Source organism: Phalangium opilio, unplaced genomic scaffold (genome assembly GCF_054372755.1).
Source record: "Phalangium opilio isolate 3A_F unplaced genomic scaffold, DU_Popi_V2 ptg000002l_1, whole genome shotgun sequence".
Lineage (NCBI taxonomy): Eukaryota > Metazoa > Arthropoda > Arachnida > Opiliones > Phalangiidae > Phalangium > Phalangium opilio.
Window position 1 is genome coordinate 901441 of NW_028324144.1, and position 17801 is coordinate 919241.

At 40.8% G+C, this 17801-nt stretch overlaps 5 protein-coding genes and 1 long non-coding RNA gene across 11 annotated transcripts in view; all 6 read right to left on the reverse strand.

The window, feature by feature from the left end:
- Positions 1-956: 956 nt before the first annotated feature.
- LOC149718128 (uncharacterized) lies at positions 957-2104 on the reverse strand. Of its 2 annotated transcripts, none has more exons than XM_089868627.1 (4): positions 1907-2104; positions 1621-1827; positions 1406-1559; positions 957-1336 (listed from the first exon to the last, which is right to left on the reverse strand). In XM_089868627.1, the coding sequence occupies exons 1-4, from the start codon at positions 2081-2083 to the stop codon at positions 1242-1244; spliced, it is 633 nt and encodes a 210-aa protein (XP_089724753.1). In that variant the 5' UTR covers positions 2084-2104; the 3' UTR covers positions 957-1241. The 2 variants fall into 2 exon arrangements, with proteins under 2 accessions (XP_089724753.1, XP_089724685.1); XM_089868559.1 differs by having other exon boundaries at positions 1621-1848.
- A 544-nt stretch (positions 2105-2648) lies between these two features.
- On the reverse strand, positions 2649-3447 carry LOC149718129 (uncharacterized). The gene is made up of 3 exons (XM_089868744.1): positions 3274-3447; positions 2830-3211; positions 2649-2765 (listed from the first exon to the last, which is right to left on the reverse strand). The coding sequence occupies exons 1-3, from the start codon at positions 3445-3447 to the stop codon at positions 2671-2673; spliced, it is 651 nt and encodes a 216-aa protein (XP_089724870.1). The 3' UTR covers positions 2649-2670.
- Positions 3448-3770: 323 nt separating this feature from the next.
- LOC149718130 (uncharacterized) lies at positions 3771-5402 on the reverse strand. Of its 2 annotated transcripts, XM_089868837.1 has the most exons (4): positions 5200-5402; positions 4415-4545; positions 3975-4350; positions 3771-3908 (listed from the first exon to the last, which is right to left on the reverse strand). In XM_089868837.1, the coding sequence occupies exons 2-4, from the start codon at positions 4529-4531 to the stop codon at positions 3814-3816; spliced, it is 588 nt and encodes a 195-aa protein (XP_089724963.1). In that variant the 5' UTR covers positions 4532-4545; positions 5200-5402; the 3' UTR covers positions 3771-3813. The 2 variants fall into 2 exon arrangements, with proteins under 2 accessions (XP_089724963.1, XP_089724942.1); XM_089868816.1 differs by having other exon boundaries at positions 4415-5402.
- Positions 5403-5545: 143 nt separating this feature from the next.
- LOC149718131 (uncharacterized) lies at positions 5546-13558 on the reverse strand. Of its 2 annotated transcripts, none has more exons than XM_089868316.1 (5): positions 13421-13558; positions 9037-10257; positions 7825-7958; positions 7599-7692; positions 5546-7502 (listed from the first exon to the last, which is right to left on the reverse strand). In XM_089868316.1, the coding sequence occupies exons 1-5, from the start codon at positions 13556-13558 to the stop codon at positions 7431-7433; spliced, it is 1659 nt and encodes a 552-aa protein (XP_089724442.1). In that variant the 3' UTR covers positions 5546-7430. The 2 variants fall into 2 exon arrangements, with proteins under 2 accessions (XP_089724442.1, XP_089724468.1); XM_089868342.1 differs by lacking the exon at positions 13421-13558 and adding an exon at positions 10435-10734.
- On the reverse strand, positions 10807-11813 carry LOC149718132 (uncharacterized). The gene is made up of 2 exons (XR_016382944.1): positions 11672-11813; positions 10807-11091 (listed from the first exon to the last, which is right to left on the reverse strand). It is a non-coding gene; the product is annotated as an uncharacterized LOC149718132 (long non-coding RNA).
- Positions 13497-17801, reverse strand: part of pug (pug C-1-tetrahydrofolate synthase, cytoplasmic) — a 28102-nt gene continuing 23797 nt past the window's right edge. For all 3 annotated transcript variants that reach the window (XM_089868208.1, XM_089868062.1, XM_089868138.1), the window contains one exon: positions 13497-13679. The gene's annotated coding sequence lies outside the window, so the exon portion shown is untranslated. The remainder of the gene's footprint in view (positions 13680-17801) is intronic.

The following is a 17801-nucleotide window of genomic DNA, read 5'->3' on the forward strand; positions in this document are numbered from 1 at the left end:
CTCCTATAGCGTCCCATTTTGTCGTCTAAGGCGCGTTAAGGCTTTAGCCTTCGCCAGGCGAGGCAAGGCAATGCGGAGCTTGAAGCAATGCACGCGGTGTTATTAAAACTCGCCCAAGCTCGTATTTCAACGAACTGCCGTCATTACGAGATCGGGTTTCGGTTTGGGGCTCGGAGCAAGGTAGGCCTAACTTAACTGCGGCTTCCATCCAGTCGCCGCCGTCTCTTTTCCACTCCCCTTCTCTAATCACCTCCGTAGTCCACCATCCCGGAGTCATCTTACATCCACAGTTCTCCTCTTACCATCCTTTCCTCTTCCTCTTCCCTCCCTCTCATCCTCCAACGACGAGGACGAATATAGACTGCTGTTCATCCTTCGACCCCGAATTAAACCTATATTGGAATGAGTAGCCCATCTTTAAGGGTTTCCTAGATACCGACTCAATTCGGCACGCATCCGTGGACGAACTTTGTCGTGCTCGCCTACCTTTTCGTACCAACCGTTGCTGGTAAAATCAACTCGATCGTGGAATACACTCAAAGGTGGGAAAGAGAGATATAACCGGAACTAAAAATGCCTACGCTAACTTTTACGCTTATTCATGGAAAGGAATATGAACTAAGTCGACTCGAAATCTCGACGCTTAGAAACGGACGGACTATGTCATTAAAAAAGGTTTTTCTCGCCGAAAAAAATAACAAATCTTCACTAAAATGGCTGGCCAACTCAGGGGGGAGTCATTCTAAGAAAGAGAAGACTCGATAACAACCGAATTTTATACTTGGAAGCGTATAAGAAACTCCCGGATTATTTTTGGAAATATATTAATAATTATTTACCTTAATTAAAGTGGATTAATTAATTTTATTCCTCTTGGATGCGCGCGCGGCGCGACATGAGGCGGTTTTGTTTTGGTCTGAAAACGACCCTGTCCGAACGAATAGAAAGGGTTTCCTCTTTCGTCCATTATTAAAATGAAAACGCTGCCCCCTTCCTAAACCCCAAACCCCGGCGAAGGGGTTGAAAGGAGAATTGTTTGTCCGAAATCAACCGTCTGGAAGTTTGCCTTAAATGGCTTCCTTCTATTCTTATACACCTACTGACTCAACAGTCTTCAACATTTGTAATAAAAGCCAATTGTATGTACAAGTATATAGGCCATGAGTATAGGAAAGTAAATAGTTCCAAAAAGATACAAATATATATATATTTTTTGTTGGCGCAAGGATACATTTATATATTTACTCGATAGCGATGTCGGCGCAACTTCGGAACGTTTCTTGTTCGCCGCAACCCAAATCGTAGTATCCGTTTGAGCAACGACCCCAATTATTACCTGAAGTATGCAATTTATCAAAAAAAGGACACGCCCAGGTCAAGGGGGTCATCAATAAGGTTAATTTACCGCAAATCCAATTCCATTGCAAGACGCATTGCGAACACTTGACGTCCGTGGGTAAGACGACGCTAACCGTGATGTTTTTCGTCTCGAAATTTCGTCCCAAAGGATAACGGAGCTCCCCATTACTCAGTTTAAGTTGATGTTTGTCCAAACATTCCTATATAGCGACGCCCCCTAAGTACTCCCTTGGTAATTACGGTAAAACTTGGTTCCCTTACCTGGGTGGCGTCGACCTTCTTATCGTTGACGGGACAAATTCTGAACTCGAACCATCCCAAGTGATTGGTAGTGACGTCGATGGTGACGTTAATGGTCTGTCCACCCTTGTACTTCCGGACGACAATCCCCAAACCGTACAAACCTCCAGCCTCGTGTTTTCTGGGTTCTTTCTCGTCCCATCTGTCCCCGCAAATACCGCAACGATGCTGATTCGAATCGTGTTGCACCTGCAATTCTGACGATCAATTCACGATGGACGCAAACTTAATGAGATCAATAACTCACGCCAAGTCCACCGCAATTTCCCTCGTCATCCGTATAATCTTCTTTGATTTCCGGGTGTTCTTTGAGCAGTTCCGGGAAACGCCAGAGACTAGCGCGTCCAGGCGGTTCTAACATTCTACCATGGCCCGTAACGCCACTAAGCACGCCCACCAACAACAAGACGATAAATGGCAACATTTTTGGTTGAAATTACAAATTGTGTTTTGCCAATAACATCGACGATGCTAGCTTATATAGCATCCATTTGTTTTAGGCTGAATATTTTACCACCTGTCCCATTCCATCAATCTACGATGACATTGTTTGGGGAATGCTTGCGCTAGTACTTTGTTCCAATGTTTTGGTTAGTAAAGCCATAATAATAACAATAAACACTTTTTGATTGACATAATTACACGTTCATTAGTGTTTTATTATTAGGTAAAGACAGCTAAGCATTCAGTAGGTCAAACTATTCTAAAACTTGAAAGGTCAAGCCAATTAATTTAAGGCTATCGAAGTTTCAAAGTGATAAAATATGAAATAATTCGACTCTGTTAGCGGTATCACTTCCTGACTCGAAAATAAATGGATTAGGTCGTTGAATGCGTCGAGTTTTAAGACTAATAAATCAACCGATTGTTTCAAGCCTTTCATTCTCGAGCAACTCGTCAATCAAATTAAATATTAAGTTATTTTATTCATAGGTGTGTGTGTCGGAAGAGAATAAAGAATATTCGAACTATAATAAAATATGACTAGAATATTTTAATACGTCCTAAAAATTAGACAATAGTAACGTCGGCGCATCCTCGGAAGGTTTCTTGGGGACCGCAACCTTTGCCTTGTTTGCCATTCGGACAAGTACCCCAGTTGTTTCCTATATATGAAATATTCATGCAGAGAGAAGTTTCCTATAGCCTAAATAAATCCCTGAAACTTACCGCAAACCCAATCCCATTGCAAGACGCATTGCGAACAAGTCAGACCTTGAGGCAACTTCAATTTAATTTGATACTTTCCGGGTTGGAAGGCGGCGACGTTGTACTTGGTTCCGGTACCATCGGCCAGTTGAAGGACGTTCCTGTCCAAGCATTCTTGGGTGGCAATCACCTTCTTGTCGTTGGTGGGGCAAACTTTGAATTCGAACCATCCACCGTGGTTGGCGTTCAAGTCGATTAAGACGTCAATGGTCTGTCCCGCCTGGTACGTCTTAACTATGATGCCATTCCCGTAAAGTCCCCCGGCTTCGTGTTTCCTTGGTTGTGGACTGTTCCATGGGTCACCGCAAACTCCGCATTTACCACCGTTGACGTTATGCTGGGTCTGAATCGTGGACCCTGGTTATAATACCAACAGCGTGGTCGAAGAGGTACTCTCTTACTTACCCCAAACCCACCGCAATTCAACTCGTTATCAGTCCAATTGGGTGGATTATCAAATCCGTATCTCCACATGCTAGCGCGACTTGGTGGGTCCAAAAGACGACCGTGTCCGTGGACCGTCCCGACAAAGGCCACCAATAACGCCAAGAAACGGAGACCCATCCTAAACGCGATCATTTTCAAGTATGTATTGCGGAACTTCCAAGTATAACGTATTTATATCGTTAATGGTGGTTAATCTCGAAAAGATTAACTCTGAGAAAAATAAAGGGATAAAAAGGTAATCGGTTTAGTTAATTGATAACTAAGCTGTTAACCTTCGAAGTTATTAACAGATCAGGTGTTAGAATTCGCAAGGGTTGGGCCTAATCCGCGTGCGTTAATCCGCCTTATCAGTAATTAGAGTTATCGCGAGCGTGGGAAGACATAATCTGTAAGCCGCTAGATTAATCAACAATAACCTTTATTAAAAACGTAAACAATTATGAATTCATTCAGTAATGGGGTTGATTTGAATCCGGGCCAAGGTCGTTCGCTTATCCTTTAGATAATGGCGATGTCCGAGCAGCCGCGGAATGTTTCCTGAGGTCCGCAACCCATGCCCTCCTTACCGTTTTCGCATCTACCCCAACTGTTAGCTGAAAACGCGAATAACACGTTTAAACTTGAGCTAAAAACAATAATAATAATTAATAACTACTGACCAACTCTCCAGTGCCATTGGAAGACGCATCTATCACAAGTGAATCCTTCGGGCAGCTTAACCCTGATGACGTTCTTTCCACCTTTCCTTTGAGGATACCTAGTTCCCGATCCATCGGCCAATTCCAAGAGGTTCTGGTCGAGACATTCTTGGGTCGCTTCCTTCTTTAGGTCATTGACTTCGCAGACTCTGAATTCGAACCATCCTCCGTGTCCGGTAGTGATTTCCACCTCAACGTCGACCTCTTGACCCGAGGCGTAAGTCCTGGTAATGATACCCTTTCCGTATTTGCCCCCAGTTTCGTGAAGACGTGGTTCCGGTCTGTTGTAGGCGTCACCGCAGATTCCGCATTTACCTTTGTTGACGTTGTGTTGAGTCTGAATACCAGTAAGGGTTAAGTACTTACCCGCGCTACCCTTTAAGTAATTAGTCAATAATTACCCCGACTCCACCACAGTTTAACTCGTCATCGGTCCAATTGGGCGGTGTTTTGAAACCAACCCTCCACATACTGGCTCTGCAAGGCGGGTCCATCAACCTACCGTGACCACTGGTCATAACGACCAGCACTCCTAAGAGTAAAAGGGCGCGTAGAGTAACGGACAACATTGTTAAGACGGTAGGTAATTAGATAATAGGTAGGTACATTTCGCGTCGCCTCCTATTTCAACCTTTTTCTAATCTAATCTCATCGCGTTAACGCCACCCAAAAATGTAACAGCGTGAAAGATTCCCTTAAGAACATTTCTGAATATTCAATACGCCTTTTACCAGCTTCTTCTTTTTCTCTCTCGTGGAAAATATCGAGCAATACGCGCGCTGTACATCCATCTACCTTCGTAGCTAGCTCATCTACTTTCTGGTTTAGTGAGATTGTAATTATCCATTGGACTATTACAAGCCCCGGGCCAAAATTCGAAGATACGTTCTCGACTTAGACTACCAAACATCATCCCCAAAGAAGCTATTAAAATGCGGACCTATTCTCGCAAGTGTTAACGCGTGGTGACGTTGACTTCGGGAGCAATAACTCCCCGAAAGGGTTAAAACACCTAAAACCGAATTAATAATTAGGAAACCAATGTTTCTCTCTCTCTCTCTCTCTTTCATTATTTATGCAAATTTTAAGCCCCCAAAATCAACCAATCCGTACATGACGTACGAAGTTTCTTTAAACAGAAAAAGGAAATTTCAAGTCTACGTACTTTAAAAGGAATTTTATTTACCTACCCAGAACCCATCTGGGATATTAATTCCCAAGATCAAAGATGGTGCCGAAAAATCTGGCGGAAGTTGTTACACTGCCAATAAAAATGTTAAAAATAAGTCAGCGGGTTTCTACCCCCCTATTCCCCCCTTTTAAGAGAGAGAAGGACCAAGACCTAGACCCACATACCCAAAATATTTATAACCCGATCTTAGCTGATAATTACCCAAATATCCAATTACCAAATTCTTCGAAGAGATGAGATGAGATCTAAGGGAGTACCAATCTAAAAATAGACAAATGGTTGTGAAAAATCATCGAAGTTCGAAGTTCGCATGTATTTGAAGAGAGAAATATTGCGGGGGTGTTGGAGAGTTTAATTTCACTCTGTTCAGTTTTTATTTTGAAACTTTGTAAAAACGGACATCAAAATACAAGAAAATGACAAAATGGATTAATAGGCTGTCGCCCACTGAGAGAAACGTAGAGATAGAGAGAGAGTGGCGCGACAACCTTTAAAAATTTTAGTTCATCTCTAAAACTTCTTCCAATTAAACTAAAGAAGAAAGTTAACCATTTATTTCTTATATAAACACAATTAAGAAATAATTATCTCATCTCTCGCGATCTCTTGCAATCTTGGAAAGGGTCAATTTTCCCCACATTGGTACAAATTTATAAAGTTGTTTATTTGGCCATAATTTTAACCACGAAACTAAAGAAGGGAATTAATTTTCATGTTAATTAATTAATTCTAAGGGTATTTATTATTTAGTCCTATCTAAGGTTGTTAAGGTTGTTTGTTTGTTTGTTTGTTTATGAAAAATGTACATACAAAAATTGTCCCTAAAAAAACGTGTGTTCTTGTTGTTTCCGTTCCCACTGAAGGCACCTAAAGAATTCATCTAGAAAATTTCCGAGAGATAAAAAATTGGGGTTTTGGGGTTTGGGGTTCTTTTTTTTGGGCTTGAAAACATTTTTTTTCTTAATTTTCTCTTAAAAATCGTTGGGAGTAAATTTTGTTAAATTTTTTTTTTTAAAAAACTCGTATATAAATGTTATTAAATTCTATACAAAAAGTTGGCGATACAAGTTTTTTGTTTTTTTTTTGTTAAATATTACTAAAAAAATTTGGCCTTTTCTTTCTTTTTTAAAAAACATTTGTTTTTTGTTTTTCTCAGAATTTTAATTTTAATTTAATTTAAGTAAATGTTAATTTAATTTACCTTAAAAAACACGAAAACAACAACAACGCTGGTCGGCAATTAATTTCATTTCTCAATTGTTGTTTTCTTCGTTTGTTTGTTTGTTTGTTTACCAAAATTTTAAAAAAGTAGAAAATTGGTTGGGGTTCGGTAATAAAAATTACCTTCCCTTCGGATTCGTGTTGATTTGTATTTTTTCGTTTGTTTGTTCAAAAAATCGTAACAAATGATTCTCAATAAGACTACAATGACGTCATTAACGTCAAAAATTACACCTAGATACACGTCCCTTCTTGCCTTTTGTAACCAACCTAGAACTATAGGAGTTGGGATCGCGTGACCCCTTCTGTCTTTGGGGGTCAAGTTTCAACGTTTACAAAAAGGGGGGGGGCGTGGATTGGAAGGAAATCAAAATATAAGAAATTTTTTAATCCTTTTTGACCCTCGATACGCGATGTAAACTCTTCTTTTCAAAATTAGAATAAAATTAAAAAATTATAATTAGATTAATGGGAACATGGCACTATATCTTAAATAAAAATAATTCCTTTTCGTTTCTTTTAGATTTTTTTCTTTTAAATTGTTTTTTTTTAATTAATAAACTTATCGTCCAAGTCCAAGTCCAAGTAGCACCCTGTTCAGTTACGTTTAATTATTTACTTATCAATCATTTTTAACTGAAGATGGAATTATTAGAGGTCAAAGTTGAATTGGGGGGGGGGGGTGGGGGGGGGGGTTCATGGAAGATCGGGACGGGGTAGGGGCGCCACTTGGTGGGTGGGATATCATTAAAACCACTTAATTAATATTAAACGAACGATTAGGATACGAACGATAAACAAAAGGATTCATTTTGGAAGAGGGGGGGGGGAATCAAAACAAAAATATTATTATTTAAAAAAAGTTCATTTTAGCGACACTTTTGTTTTGGTAATTAATTAATTAAAAAAAAAAATAATTAATAGTTAACCAAAAAAAGGCACAAAAAAATATATTTATTCCTTCGCGGGTTTATGGATTGATTGATTGTCCAAGTAAGGGGTCTTCATTCCTCCGTTCCAGCCGCTTTCAAAAGCAAAACATTCACTTGTCCATGTTCTTCAATCTCTACTGTCGGCTGTTGTTTACCCGAAAGATTATTTTTAATTTTTAATTATTTTATTTTATTTTAATTATAATTATCTTTTCGTAAGTAAGTAGGTAATTTACTGACCAGATCATTCCTCGTGGTCCAATTACCATCGACTAAAAACTTGTAGTGATATTCGCCTTCAGCCAAATTAAGGGCTAAAGCGTGAGCTCCGTTTCTTTAAGTTAAGAAAAACGTTCATTTGAGTGTGTGTTTTCCAAGAGAGAAAACACCAGGAAAGGGTCAAGGACGGGTCCTAAATGACCACAATACTACGTAGGGACCTTAACCACAAAGGATGACAACTTACTCTTCCGTTAAAGTGACTGGACTGCTCCATTTATTGAAGCTTCCAGACACGGAGATTTCCTTGCCACCGTGGGTCCAACTGAAAAGGGCCGGCAACAAACCGGCGGCCAATTGCTTCTCACTTTTCACTGGAGACTAAAGTACCCAAGAGAAAAATTGCAAATTCTAAACCGTGTTGAAATTTTATGGTTGTCAATCAATCTTTGGGACCGAATTCCAAGAAAATGATTAACTACTGTGACTACGGTCCGTTCCGCCTGCTTTAAATATTTGGGATGCCTGACGCGAGAGTTGGCTCGTCAACGGGGATTAAGGCCTTGACGCCTATAAAGACATATCCCACCGTAGGTAATTGTTCCCCAACAGAGAAGGAGTAACTATTTCTGGTACATTTTACTCCGTTTAATTTAAGGGAGACAACTGCCTCGAAATTCTAGATCCTTCGATCAAAATGAAACAGGGAGGCGTTGCAAAGAAAATTAGAGTTGTTTGAAACATTAGATATCTCTTGTTTACATCTTGGTTTAAATCTCTTAAGTTTATCTTTGTCGGGGTAATTGGCTCTTTGACAGAAGCGGGAGGGAGGGGGGGGGCGCCCGCACGCCAACTGTCATTTCCGGAGAAGACGATCCGTTTTGGGGAACGTCCTCGTAAACTCGGTTTACTTCCCACAAATTTTTGGCAACCAAGAAACTTTCAAAGAATTAAAGAGAAAGCGGTAGTAGTTCGGGGGGAATTTAAGGCCGCCGCCGCCACAAATATTATAAACGTAAACACCCACGATTCCCGGAAAGACAACATTCCATCACGGGACGGACTACGATCTACCCACGACTTCAAGGGCGTCTCAAGGACTAGGACTATAAATGTTACTTCCGATTTCATGGATTTCGTGTTCCGTTGGTCCCGTTACTAATTCAATTAGCGCGACCCCAAAAGACAAGCGCGACTGTCTCTTTGCCTTTAAGGTGTTGAAAAACGGTAAAATGTCTTTCTACGCGTGGCGCCCTAAAAATTTGCCAAAAACCCTAAATTTAACTTTTGGGAGGGGAGGGGTGTGTTGGGACGCAGTCTGTTTACCGAAATGAAATGAAAAATTTTTGACACCATTCTCAATCTGGTTTTGATTGACGCAAACATTGTCCCTCTCAAGTTTCGCGATTTTATAAGCCTTGAAAAAAATTGGCCTACATAATGATTTTAATGGACTTACCTCTTTAATTTCTCCATTGGTATGAGTTTTGGAATCTCCGTTAAGAAGCGTCTCTCCATTGACGGGCGTTTCAATCTTTTGATTTTCTTCCGTGACGATTTTCTCTTCCGGTTTTGGAGCTTCCTCCGAGGACCCGTTCAATTTGGCTTCGACGACTGGCGAGGCTACTTCCGGTTCAACTGGCGCGGCCTCGACTGGGACGCTGGCGGGAGCTTCCTCGACCTTCGCGACGGGAACCTCTTCAGCGGCGGGGGCACTTTCAACTACAGTCTCAGCAACTTTCTCAACAGTGCCATTACTAGCCGCGGTTTCGCTTTCGGGTTTGGCCTGGTCCGGAACGACGGGCGTTTCTGGGGCCGCCACTACTTCAGGGGCAGCGGGAAGAGGTTCCTCGACTGGGGTCGGGGCAACTTCTTGGGTTTCCGCGGCTTTGGTCTCCTCAACTGGGGCGGGAGTTTCCTGAACTTTAACTTCTTCAACTGGCGCAACGGGCGTTTCCACGGCGACGACTTCGGGCGTTTTGACTTCCTCAACGGGAGCCGCCGCCTCTGTTACTGGCGCGGCTTCCGGAGTGACTACTGGTTCCTGTACTGGTGGTGGGACTACTTCGGGAATCTGAGCGGGTTCACTAACTGGAACCTCTGGAACTGGTGCCGGTACTTCAGACGTTGGTACTGGGGGAGGAATTTCGGTCGGGGCTTCTTCTTGGGGTTTGGATTCCTCGACTTTAGCGGCGGCGGGTTCAGTGGCCTGTGGCGCTGCTTCGGGTGCTTGTTGCGTTTTGACGGCTTCCTCGACGGGAGAGGGTGTGGCTGTGGTAGTTTCAACTGGCGATTCTGTCTTGGGTGCTTCGGGTACAGCTTCGACCTTTTCGACTTTGACTGGTTCTGGGATGGTCTCTTCCACTGGATTAGGAGGTGGCGGTGGAAGGTCGGCGGTGCTTTCGGTTGAGGGCGCGGCTGCTGCGACCTTCTCTTCCGTTTTAGCTTCTTCAGGGGCGGCGGCGGCTTTCGGGGCTTCTTCCGCCGTTTTTGGAGCTTCTTCCGTCGTGGGGGCTTCTTTCTTTTCTTCGGTGGTGACTGGGGCCGCTTCGGCGCTCTCAGTCGCTGCGGGTTTAACTTCAGGGGTGGCCTGAGCTTCTTGGTTTTCGGCGCTCGGAGGAGCAGCCGCGGCTACTTCTTCCGTGGTTGCCGCCTCGACTTTAGCTTCTGAACTGGCATCCTAAAATAATTCCAAAAACCAAAAATCTAAAACCCCCGACAGAAATTCATCTACAAACGTAAGTCCCAAGCCACTTTCAATTAAAATATACCAAGCAATTAATTGCTGAATTAAAAATAAGTATTTCAAACACGGGTTAGATAAAATCTGGTTGAAAATACAAACTCTCGGGCTTACCATATTGAAATGCAAAAAATTGGGAGGATGCTTCTTGAAAACAAGTTAAAATGGCCGCGAACGGGACAAGAAGGATGAATGTTTGTCCCAAACGTCGATAAAGAAAGAACTTTGGCTCTTTCCAGTCGCCTTTTGCCCCCCGAAATATATCCCGAAAATACTGTCTAACAAAGAACAGATGGTGGTGGTACTGCACCCTGCTATTTCTCCGAAAAAGGGACCAAGTATCGCGGAGAGCTAAAGTCTAGATAGCGAGTAGAGAGCAGAGGAGAGCGGGATCGCGTCCGTCCGAATCGCCAAAGAGACCAAGTTAAAGTGACTGAATAATCTGAGAGAGAGAAGACAGCCAGGAGAGTCGGGAATGCTTGGGCGTCAACCGGGGTCACGAGCTCTGGCTGATCCAGCTTTTGGGAGACTGGATACTTTCTCTAACCAACAACAGCACATCCTGGCGACGGCCTTCCCTATTTTTAGGACCAACTCCCCCTCCTTCCATCCCATCCGACCAGAAACGTGCACCGTGCTCAAGAGCAAAACAGCCTCCATCCAAGTTCTAGTGGGTGGGAGAGAGGGAGGGGGCGACGCCAGTACAAGTATACAAGTACGAGTGACTACAAGCAGCCCCAAAACTCGTGACGATGAGCCATCATCCCATTCCTACGAGTAGCATTTCATATATACGCAACAATTCCGCCATGCCATCCCACCCTCGTCCGACCTCTCGAGGAAATTTGGGCTCCCTCCCTGATAGGCTGGCTGGCTGAATAACATTTTAAGACCAATTCGCATACGCGTACGTCACTAATATTAAGCCTAAACAAAATTTCAAAATCATCCTAATTATTTGTCATTCAAAGTACTTCGATTGATTTCAATTAATTGTCGAGACGAATTTGATCCGTGGAGCCAGACGACTGACTCGAGGGATAACGCACTCCTAATATAATTTCTCACTGGCAATTATATTACAGACTTAGTAAGCAAATTACGGTGAGGGTTGGTTTATCCCTCGGAACGGGGTAAAACATTTGACCCTAGAATATATTTCATTAGAGAATGAAATGAATGACAAGCATTTCTTTCGAAATAACTTTATTATTAGTCAACGCTTGCTGAGGCTTACTCTCTAGTGCGATCTGAACTTCGGCTTAAGATAGGGGGACCCTTAGTGCGCGTAAGTAAGTACACCCTAAAAAGAATATTTTTCCAGAAAAAAAGCCCACGTCGAAGAACCAACCTTCTTCAGAGTCATTCCATAGAATGGTAGACTCTATTTCACCCCGAGACTAAAGTCAGTGAGTCCCCAACCTAAATACCATCCCATTCTAGAAATACGTGGGTCCCTGCGTTCTCTCTTTCTCTCTCTTTGGTAAAAACGGAGCGTAACTATGGATTCTTCTTCTTCTAAGAAAAAAATGGTAGCCATCTTGCTTGTTAAAAACTAACTTCAAGAAGATATCAGTTCCTTAGCTTAGAGTCCAAATCCAAAAAGTTCGTTATCTATAAACAACAAACCCCTTTTGCACCCGAGGAAAATTCCAACCTTATCTGAAATGAGAAGTACTTTCTACTTCTCAGCCCTAAAATATTTCAAAATGTTTGTTTCTCTGGTCTGGTGGTCTCTTCCCCCTTCCCTCCCTCGGAACTCTAGTCTTTTCTTAAGAATAACACGCAAACATCTGCTCGAAATTATTTTAGAAAACAATTGTAACAAATTGCTGCAAATTCTCAAGTAGTTTTAAATTCTTCCCAATTTTCAAAAAAAAAAAAAAATTAATTTAGGCTTAGCAGTTGTTTTCGTACCAAATTTCAACTTTAACCATAGGTTCATAAGATATGTTCCCCATAAGTTTGTCATAGGTAACTTAGAAACTGGAGCTTGTAATTTTGAAGTGAGTGAGGTAGGGAGGTCATAGATTCAGGGTAAAGCGAGGGAAGCCTGGTGAGTGGGGCGCTGCTGTCAAATTTGGGCTTAGTAATGCACAGACTAAATAGGACCTAGATGGAACTTGGTCCTGCATTCAAAATTAACCACCACCGAGTGTACTTAGGACTTCAATTGACTCACTTCCGTCGTTCTCCTTAGAACTAGTTATCTCGAGCTGTAAGTCTCTCAGTAGCATTACGAATCGTATATGTAGTGTCGTCATACTTATGGAAGGAACATATCACTTATAAACTTATGCTTTAACTCAATTATCTCACTTGAGAAAAATAACAAAGCGCGTGAAATTTGAAATTTTAAAAAGAAGGTCACGAGGTACATGGCCAATAAAAAAAATAAGTGGATTAAAAGTATCATTAATCTTGTCTAAAAAAGCGAGGTTGGTTACTTGTCGTTGACGTAGATTTAATAGGCGAAAACAACTCCTCGTTCTAATTAGATCACGAGAAGCGATTAGCCTCGAATGACGGACTAAATTTAGATGATATCCTTCTCGCCCTCCTCCTCCCCGCGCCTACTAACATTTCTATCCTAGGCCTAGTTTTTGAAATATTTTTTGGGAATGGCAAATACGGGTGACGATTCTCATTCCAAGGTTAAGAAAAATTAAAAATAATAATTTTAAGTGTGAATCGTCTTCTTTGTGCTTCTGTAAGTTCTGTTATTTACTTGGAGGACATCGTGAAATTGGGAGGACGCCTTAATTTGAGAGCGCCTCGACTTTGCTTGCTTTCAAAGGAAATTGTCGCGTGGGACTATATTTCCCCACTAATTGTTTTTTCTTAAAAGAAAACCAATTAGTGGCGAACAGTCCTACTTAATTATAATTTACTTAATAAAATGTTTTTTGCCACCCAGAAGCCGTGGGAATTCCGATTACGTTCATTTTAATCGGTTGAAAGAGCTTTTCAAGGTTTATAATGGGTGCGAAAGCACTCTATCGTATACGCATTATCAAGATCATGTGATTACGACGATGACAGTATCAATTTTCACCAGTAACGACTCGATTGATTAATTAATAAATAAGGGGTTAATTACCTGACTATGTAGTTCTTGCACTCCAGTGTCACCATTGGCGATTCCCGTGTCCTTCTTGCTCTTTCGCCTCTTGATCTTTTTGTCCTTTTGGGGTGGCGGATTGATTTCCGCCTTCTGTCTGCTGCCTCTCGCGCCCATGATGACGCAACCCCGAACGATGACAAGATGACTAGATCACCAATCAACAATGTATACCGAGCACCCTTTCGTTCGTCCGACTCCGAGATACCGAATACCAATATAAAATATTCGTGCTACGCTAAAAACAAATAGAAAATAAAAGAGGAAATACAGGTCAATTTTAACAGTCTCGTTTCCGGTGCAACGCGACTAGAAACTAAACCAACAACCACACACCAAACTCCTAAATCAAATTAATCCGCAGCGAGAGAACCCAATTTCAACATTTTACGCAAAACCAAAAATTTTTCCAATCAAAGTAGGCCTAACCCTGGTGATTTCTTATCACATGTTCGAGTCTTTTTTTTTTTGCTTCAAACTTTCCTCCCCCATTCGTATCATTCCCTTCCAAAGTATTTTTTTCTTTTACTATTATAACAATCTAAGCTTGAATGACGAGGGGTTCGACACTTAATCATATTAATAAAAAAATTACGATATTTTCCAAAGGAAAAAATATAATGGTGTCGAATCCCTCAGTTGAAAAATGCACCCCCGATAAAAGTGACGAGGGGTTCGACACTTAATCATATTAATAAAAAAATTACGATATTTTCCAAAGGGGAAAAAAATTAATAATGGTGTCGAATCCCTCAGTTGAAAAATGCACCCCCGAAAAAAGTCTGCGACTGATAAAAATAAAAAAAAATTGTTTAGGCCCGGGTGCTCGAAAATGATTTTTAAGACGTTACCAAAAAGAACTAAAAAGTAAAGTCCATCCATGTTAATTCAATTGCATGTCGAAAACGTATCATACACCTTTGCCTTTATTCGCCCCAGAAATGTAGCCGCGACACCCTCGAGACCTCGTTACTATTTAAAGGCGCCATTACTAGACACACTGTATATACATATATATATATATATGCACCATATAGTGGAAGTCGTTTGAGGCCCCAAATATACAGTGTAACAACGTTGGCCCTTGGTTTGTCGGGTAGAAAAAAATGGGCGCTTAGAATAGAAAAACCATGTTAGGGCAGACTTAAGTTAGTTCAGTGGAAGGGGGGCCCAGGCCAGTTCCATTCGGTTTCTCGCTTCCAGACAGCGGAAGTGGAAATAGAAAAGGGGAGGACCATCCGAGGAGGAAATAAATGGAAACCCCTCATCTTAGCCAGCCGCTAAAAATATATACACTTCATATTTCTCGCCCCACATGGAAATATTACACCCTGACTATAGAATGAATATTCTTTATTCTAAAATATATTAATAGATTTATTAAAATATAAAGAAATATATTACATATTTAAATGACTCGGTCGCCGGAAACGGAACCGAACCGAACTTAAAGTTCCACTTAAGAAATAAATAAATAAGTACAAAAAAAGGTCATTAAGACTCACTGGTAATTCAGGAGGGCGTATCCAGGCAAACTATGTCTAAAATTATTATTATTTCTTTGTCAAGTGAACAATGCTAAAGATAAACCGATCGACTCCGATCCAAAGTTTCATTTGAAAATATCCGATTTATAAAAAAAAGAAAAAAAAAATCGGAGCTAGGCAACGTTTATTATCACAGTGCGACTAATTTTCGAGATGCGATTTGGGGAAAATGATTACTAAGCCTATGCTAGTTCGTAGAATTAAAGAGAGATAATGACAGTAGCTTCCCTATCCTTTACATTGTAATTAAAGGCGACAAATAATTCAAGAGAAACACTTTGAACCCTATTAGTCTAGAAGCGATACCGTAATTGACCCCTAAAGTTAATATATTTTAAGTGATGATTCATAGGAAAAGAGACTCTAAAACTGACTAGGCCTAACTAAAATATACGCGTATTTCTACAGTAGAGGAAATTCAAATGTCTGACTAGGCTAGTCTCCAATACGTGTACCGCCAACTACGACGCGTCTGTCTATAGCTGATTTATTTGTTGATAGGTGCATTCGTCACTCACTAATGCTGCAACAACAGACTTTAATCTTCCTGTCACCGCAATTCTTGTATAGATAGAAAACAACTCAAGAGTAGACTATTCCAAGTATTTGCGTGGAAAACAAGACATAGGGACGAGGAGGCAGCCATCTTGGGTTATTTCCCTGGCGCCAAGAGGTAACGCCAGAGGGAGTCCGAGTTCATGAGGGAGACTGCCCCTAACCCAAGAAGGCCATTGGCCAGTGATTCAATTTGTCCACCTTCTGTTCACACGTCTCAACTAATTTACTCAACTCAAGTTGACTCATCTAAATGAATCCAAGAGTTGTACGGTCTGAAAGGGCCTTAAGTCGTGTGAAGCGTTATTGTATTGGAGGAGTGGTTATCCCCTCGCCATGTATATATTTATTTTCATTGAATGATATCTGGCTTTCAAGGCAAAAAATTCGCAAGTAAAATTTCGCTGGGAGCAAATAAAATAATAAATTTACGTTTCTCTAAAAGTTTAAGATTGCCAAATATTTTTGCGCCAGTTTTGCAAAATGTTTTGACGTAATAGCTGTAGGCGAAAAACGAGCAGTCGAGCTTAAATTATTCATCTCTATCGGCCGCCTTCTATTAATATCGTTACGTTTCTTTAAAGAAGGGCATCTTGGGAAAAAAAATGAAACATTGGCAAACATCCCCGGATCGAACGCATAAAGAGAGCTTTTTTTTACAACGGTTGGTTTTTTTTTCTTCCAAAGAGGGTATAAAGAAGAGGAGTTGAAAGTAGGCTATCACCTTTGGCAAGGAATTTTAAGAGTTCTCGCTTTATTTATTTCTTTATTTTCTTTCTTAATTAATACCCGGTGCAACGTATTTCAACCAATAAGAGGGCAGAGAAAGACGCGCGCATGCACATTGGAAGCTTAAGAGGAACACTCCAGACAAGCCTTCCACTCCTTCCCCTTCATACCCTCTTTGGAATTTTGGGCCAAAAACGAATTTTCGAAAACAAAGTTACGAAATCGAGAAAAGAGAACTCGTGATTTTTATAAATTATTCATGGAAAATATAGCACAATCCAAAAGGGAAAAATACAAAATTTAAAATGGATAATCTTTGATAGGATCTCGCGTTACACCACGAGTCGCGTGCGGTCCTTGAGAATCTTAAATTAACCAAGAAAACCGGAATAATTAATTTTTTGGCAAAATATAATCCGCTGAAATACTATACAGCGTGTTTCAAGTATAAATTAAGGGGGACGTTCTTTGGGTCATTTTGAGTCAACAACGCATTTTGAGGTCCAGTAAAGATTGGATTGTTTTAGGGATGGCCCCTTAATTAAATTAGAGATCAATCATTGTCTTAATCAGTTTCTTAATTAAATTTAAGGGGTCATCCGTAAAATACTATGTACAATCTTAACTCGAAAACAGTGTTCCTTAGGACAAACAAAATGGGGATAGAAGTTAAATACATTTTCGACTCAAAATTGAATTCCCAAAGAACATCCCCCTTATCAGAAACACCCTGTATACGCGTAACGAAAATCACGAGTTCAATCAGACAAGACGGCCAAGGTTACGTAAGCTAAGTCAAGGAAGCCTTGATCCGTCAATTGTTTTTACGAAAAATAAACCAAGATTTCTTCCCACAGGGTTCATACAACTTTTGGAAAACAAATTTCCCTGAGATTTCCAGGTTTTCCCCGTATATGGAGTATCCTATAGAACAAATGTTAACGAAGGAGGGGGGGCTCAAAATGGGACTATTACATAATCAAAGGACATCCCCGTATCTCTAATATAACCAGAGTTATGAGCCTCCGCCCTCCAAAGTATAGTGTAATGTTAATCCTATGGAGGGGGTATGTTCATGAACATTTTGGTTAATTAGTCGGCCCCTGTTTGACGCAAAATATCCCTCATTTCCCTGAATTTTACTAAAAATTCTAAATTTCCCTGAGGTTTTTGTCAACTATTTATTTCCCTGATTTCTTTTTCCAGGTTTTCCAGGTTTGTATGAACCCTGTTCCCACTAAAACACTTGCTCCATTTCCTTCTCGAAAAAGGAACTAAAATTTGACGACATTATTGGCCTCTATTAAACGATATAGTTCCTGAATCTTTCACGAATGACTAAAAAAACCCGCAATTGCATCACGTTGAACAAAAGCGGCAAGTCTAGACTTATAATAGCTAATAAGAATGAAAATATAAATTTCGCCTAAAAAGACGTATACAAATAAATAAGGTCTATAATGTTTTGAGGCTATAAATAAACCCAGAGTGATGGCCGGTCCGCAACAACAACCAAAATTCTTTTACAA

Coding starts and splice junctions, on each gene's coding strand:
- LOC149718131 (XM_089868316.1), bottom strand. CDS start 13,558: ATGGGCGCGAGAGGCAGCAGACAGAAGGCGGAAATCAATCCGCCACCC. Junction 7,693..7,824: donor CCAGTCACTTTAACGGAAGA/GTAAGTTGTCAT, acceptor CTTAACTTAAAG/AAACGGAGCTCACGCTTTAG. Junction 7,503..7,598: donor GGACCACGAGGAATGATCTG/GTCAGTAAATTA, acceptor GGTAAACAACAG/CCGACAGTAGAGATTGAAGA.
- LOC149718130 (XM_089868816.1), bottom strand. CDS start 4,582: ATGTTGTCCGTTACTCTACGCGCCCTTTTACTCTTAGGAGTGCTGGTC. Junction 4,351..4,414: donor TAAACTGTGGTGGAGTCGGG/GTAATTATTGAC, acceptor ACTGGTATTCAG/ACTCAACACAACGTCAACAA. Junction 3,909..3,974: donor CCAATGGCACTGGAGAGTTG/GTCAGTAGTTAT, acceptor TCGCGTTTTCAG/CTAACAGTTGGGGTAGATGC.
- LOC149718129 (XM_089868744.1), bottom strand. CDS start 3,447: ATGATCGCGTTTAGGATGGGTCTCCGTTTCTTGGCGTTATTGGTGGCC. Junction 3,212..3,273: donor TGAATTGCGGTGGGTTTGGG/GTAAGTAAGAGA, acceptor TCCACGATTCAG/ACCCAGCATAACGTCAACGG. Junction 2,766..2,829: donor GCAATGGGATTGGGTTTGCG/GTAAGTTTCAGG, acceptor TTTCATATATAG/GAAACAACTGGGGTACTTGT.
- LOC149718128 (XM_089868559.1), bottom strand. CDS start 2,083: ATGTTGCCATTTATCGTCTTGTTGTTGGTGGGCGTGCTTAGTGGCGTT. Junction 1,849..1,906: donor GAAATTGCGGTGGACTTGGC/GTGAGTTATTGA, acceptor TCAGAATTGCAG/GTGCAACACGATTCGAATCA. Junction 1,337..1,405: donor GCAATGGAATTGGATTTGCG/GTAAATTAACCT, acceptor TGCATACTTCAG/GTAATAATTGGGGTCGTTGC.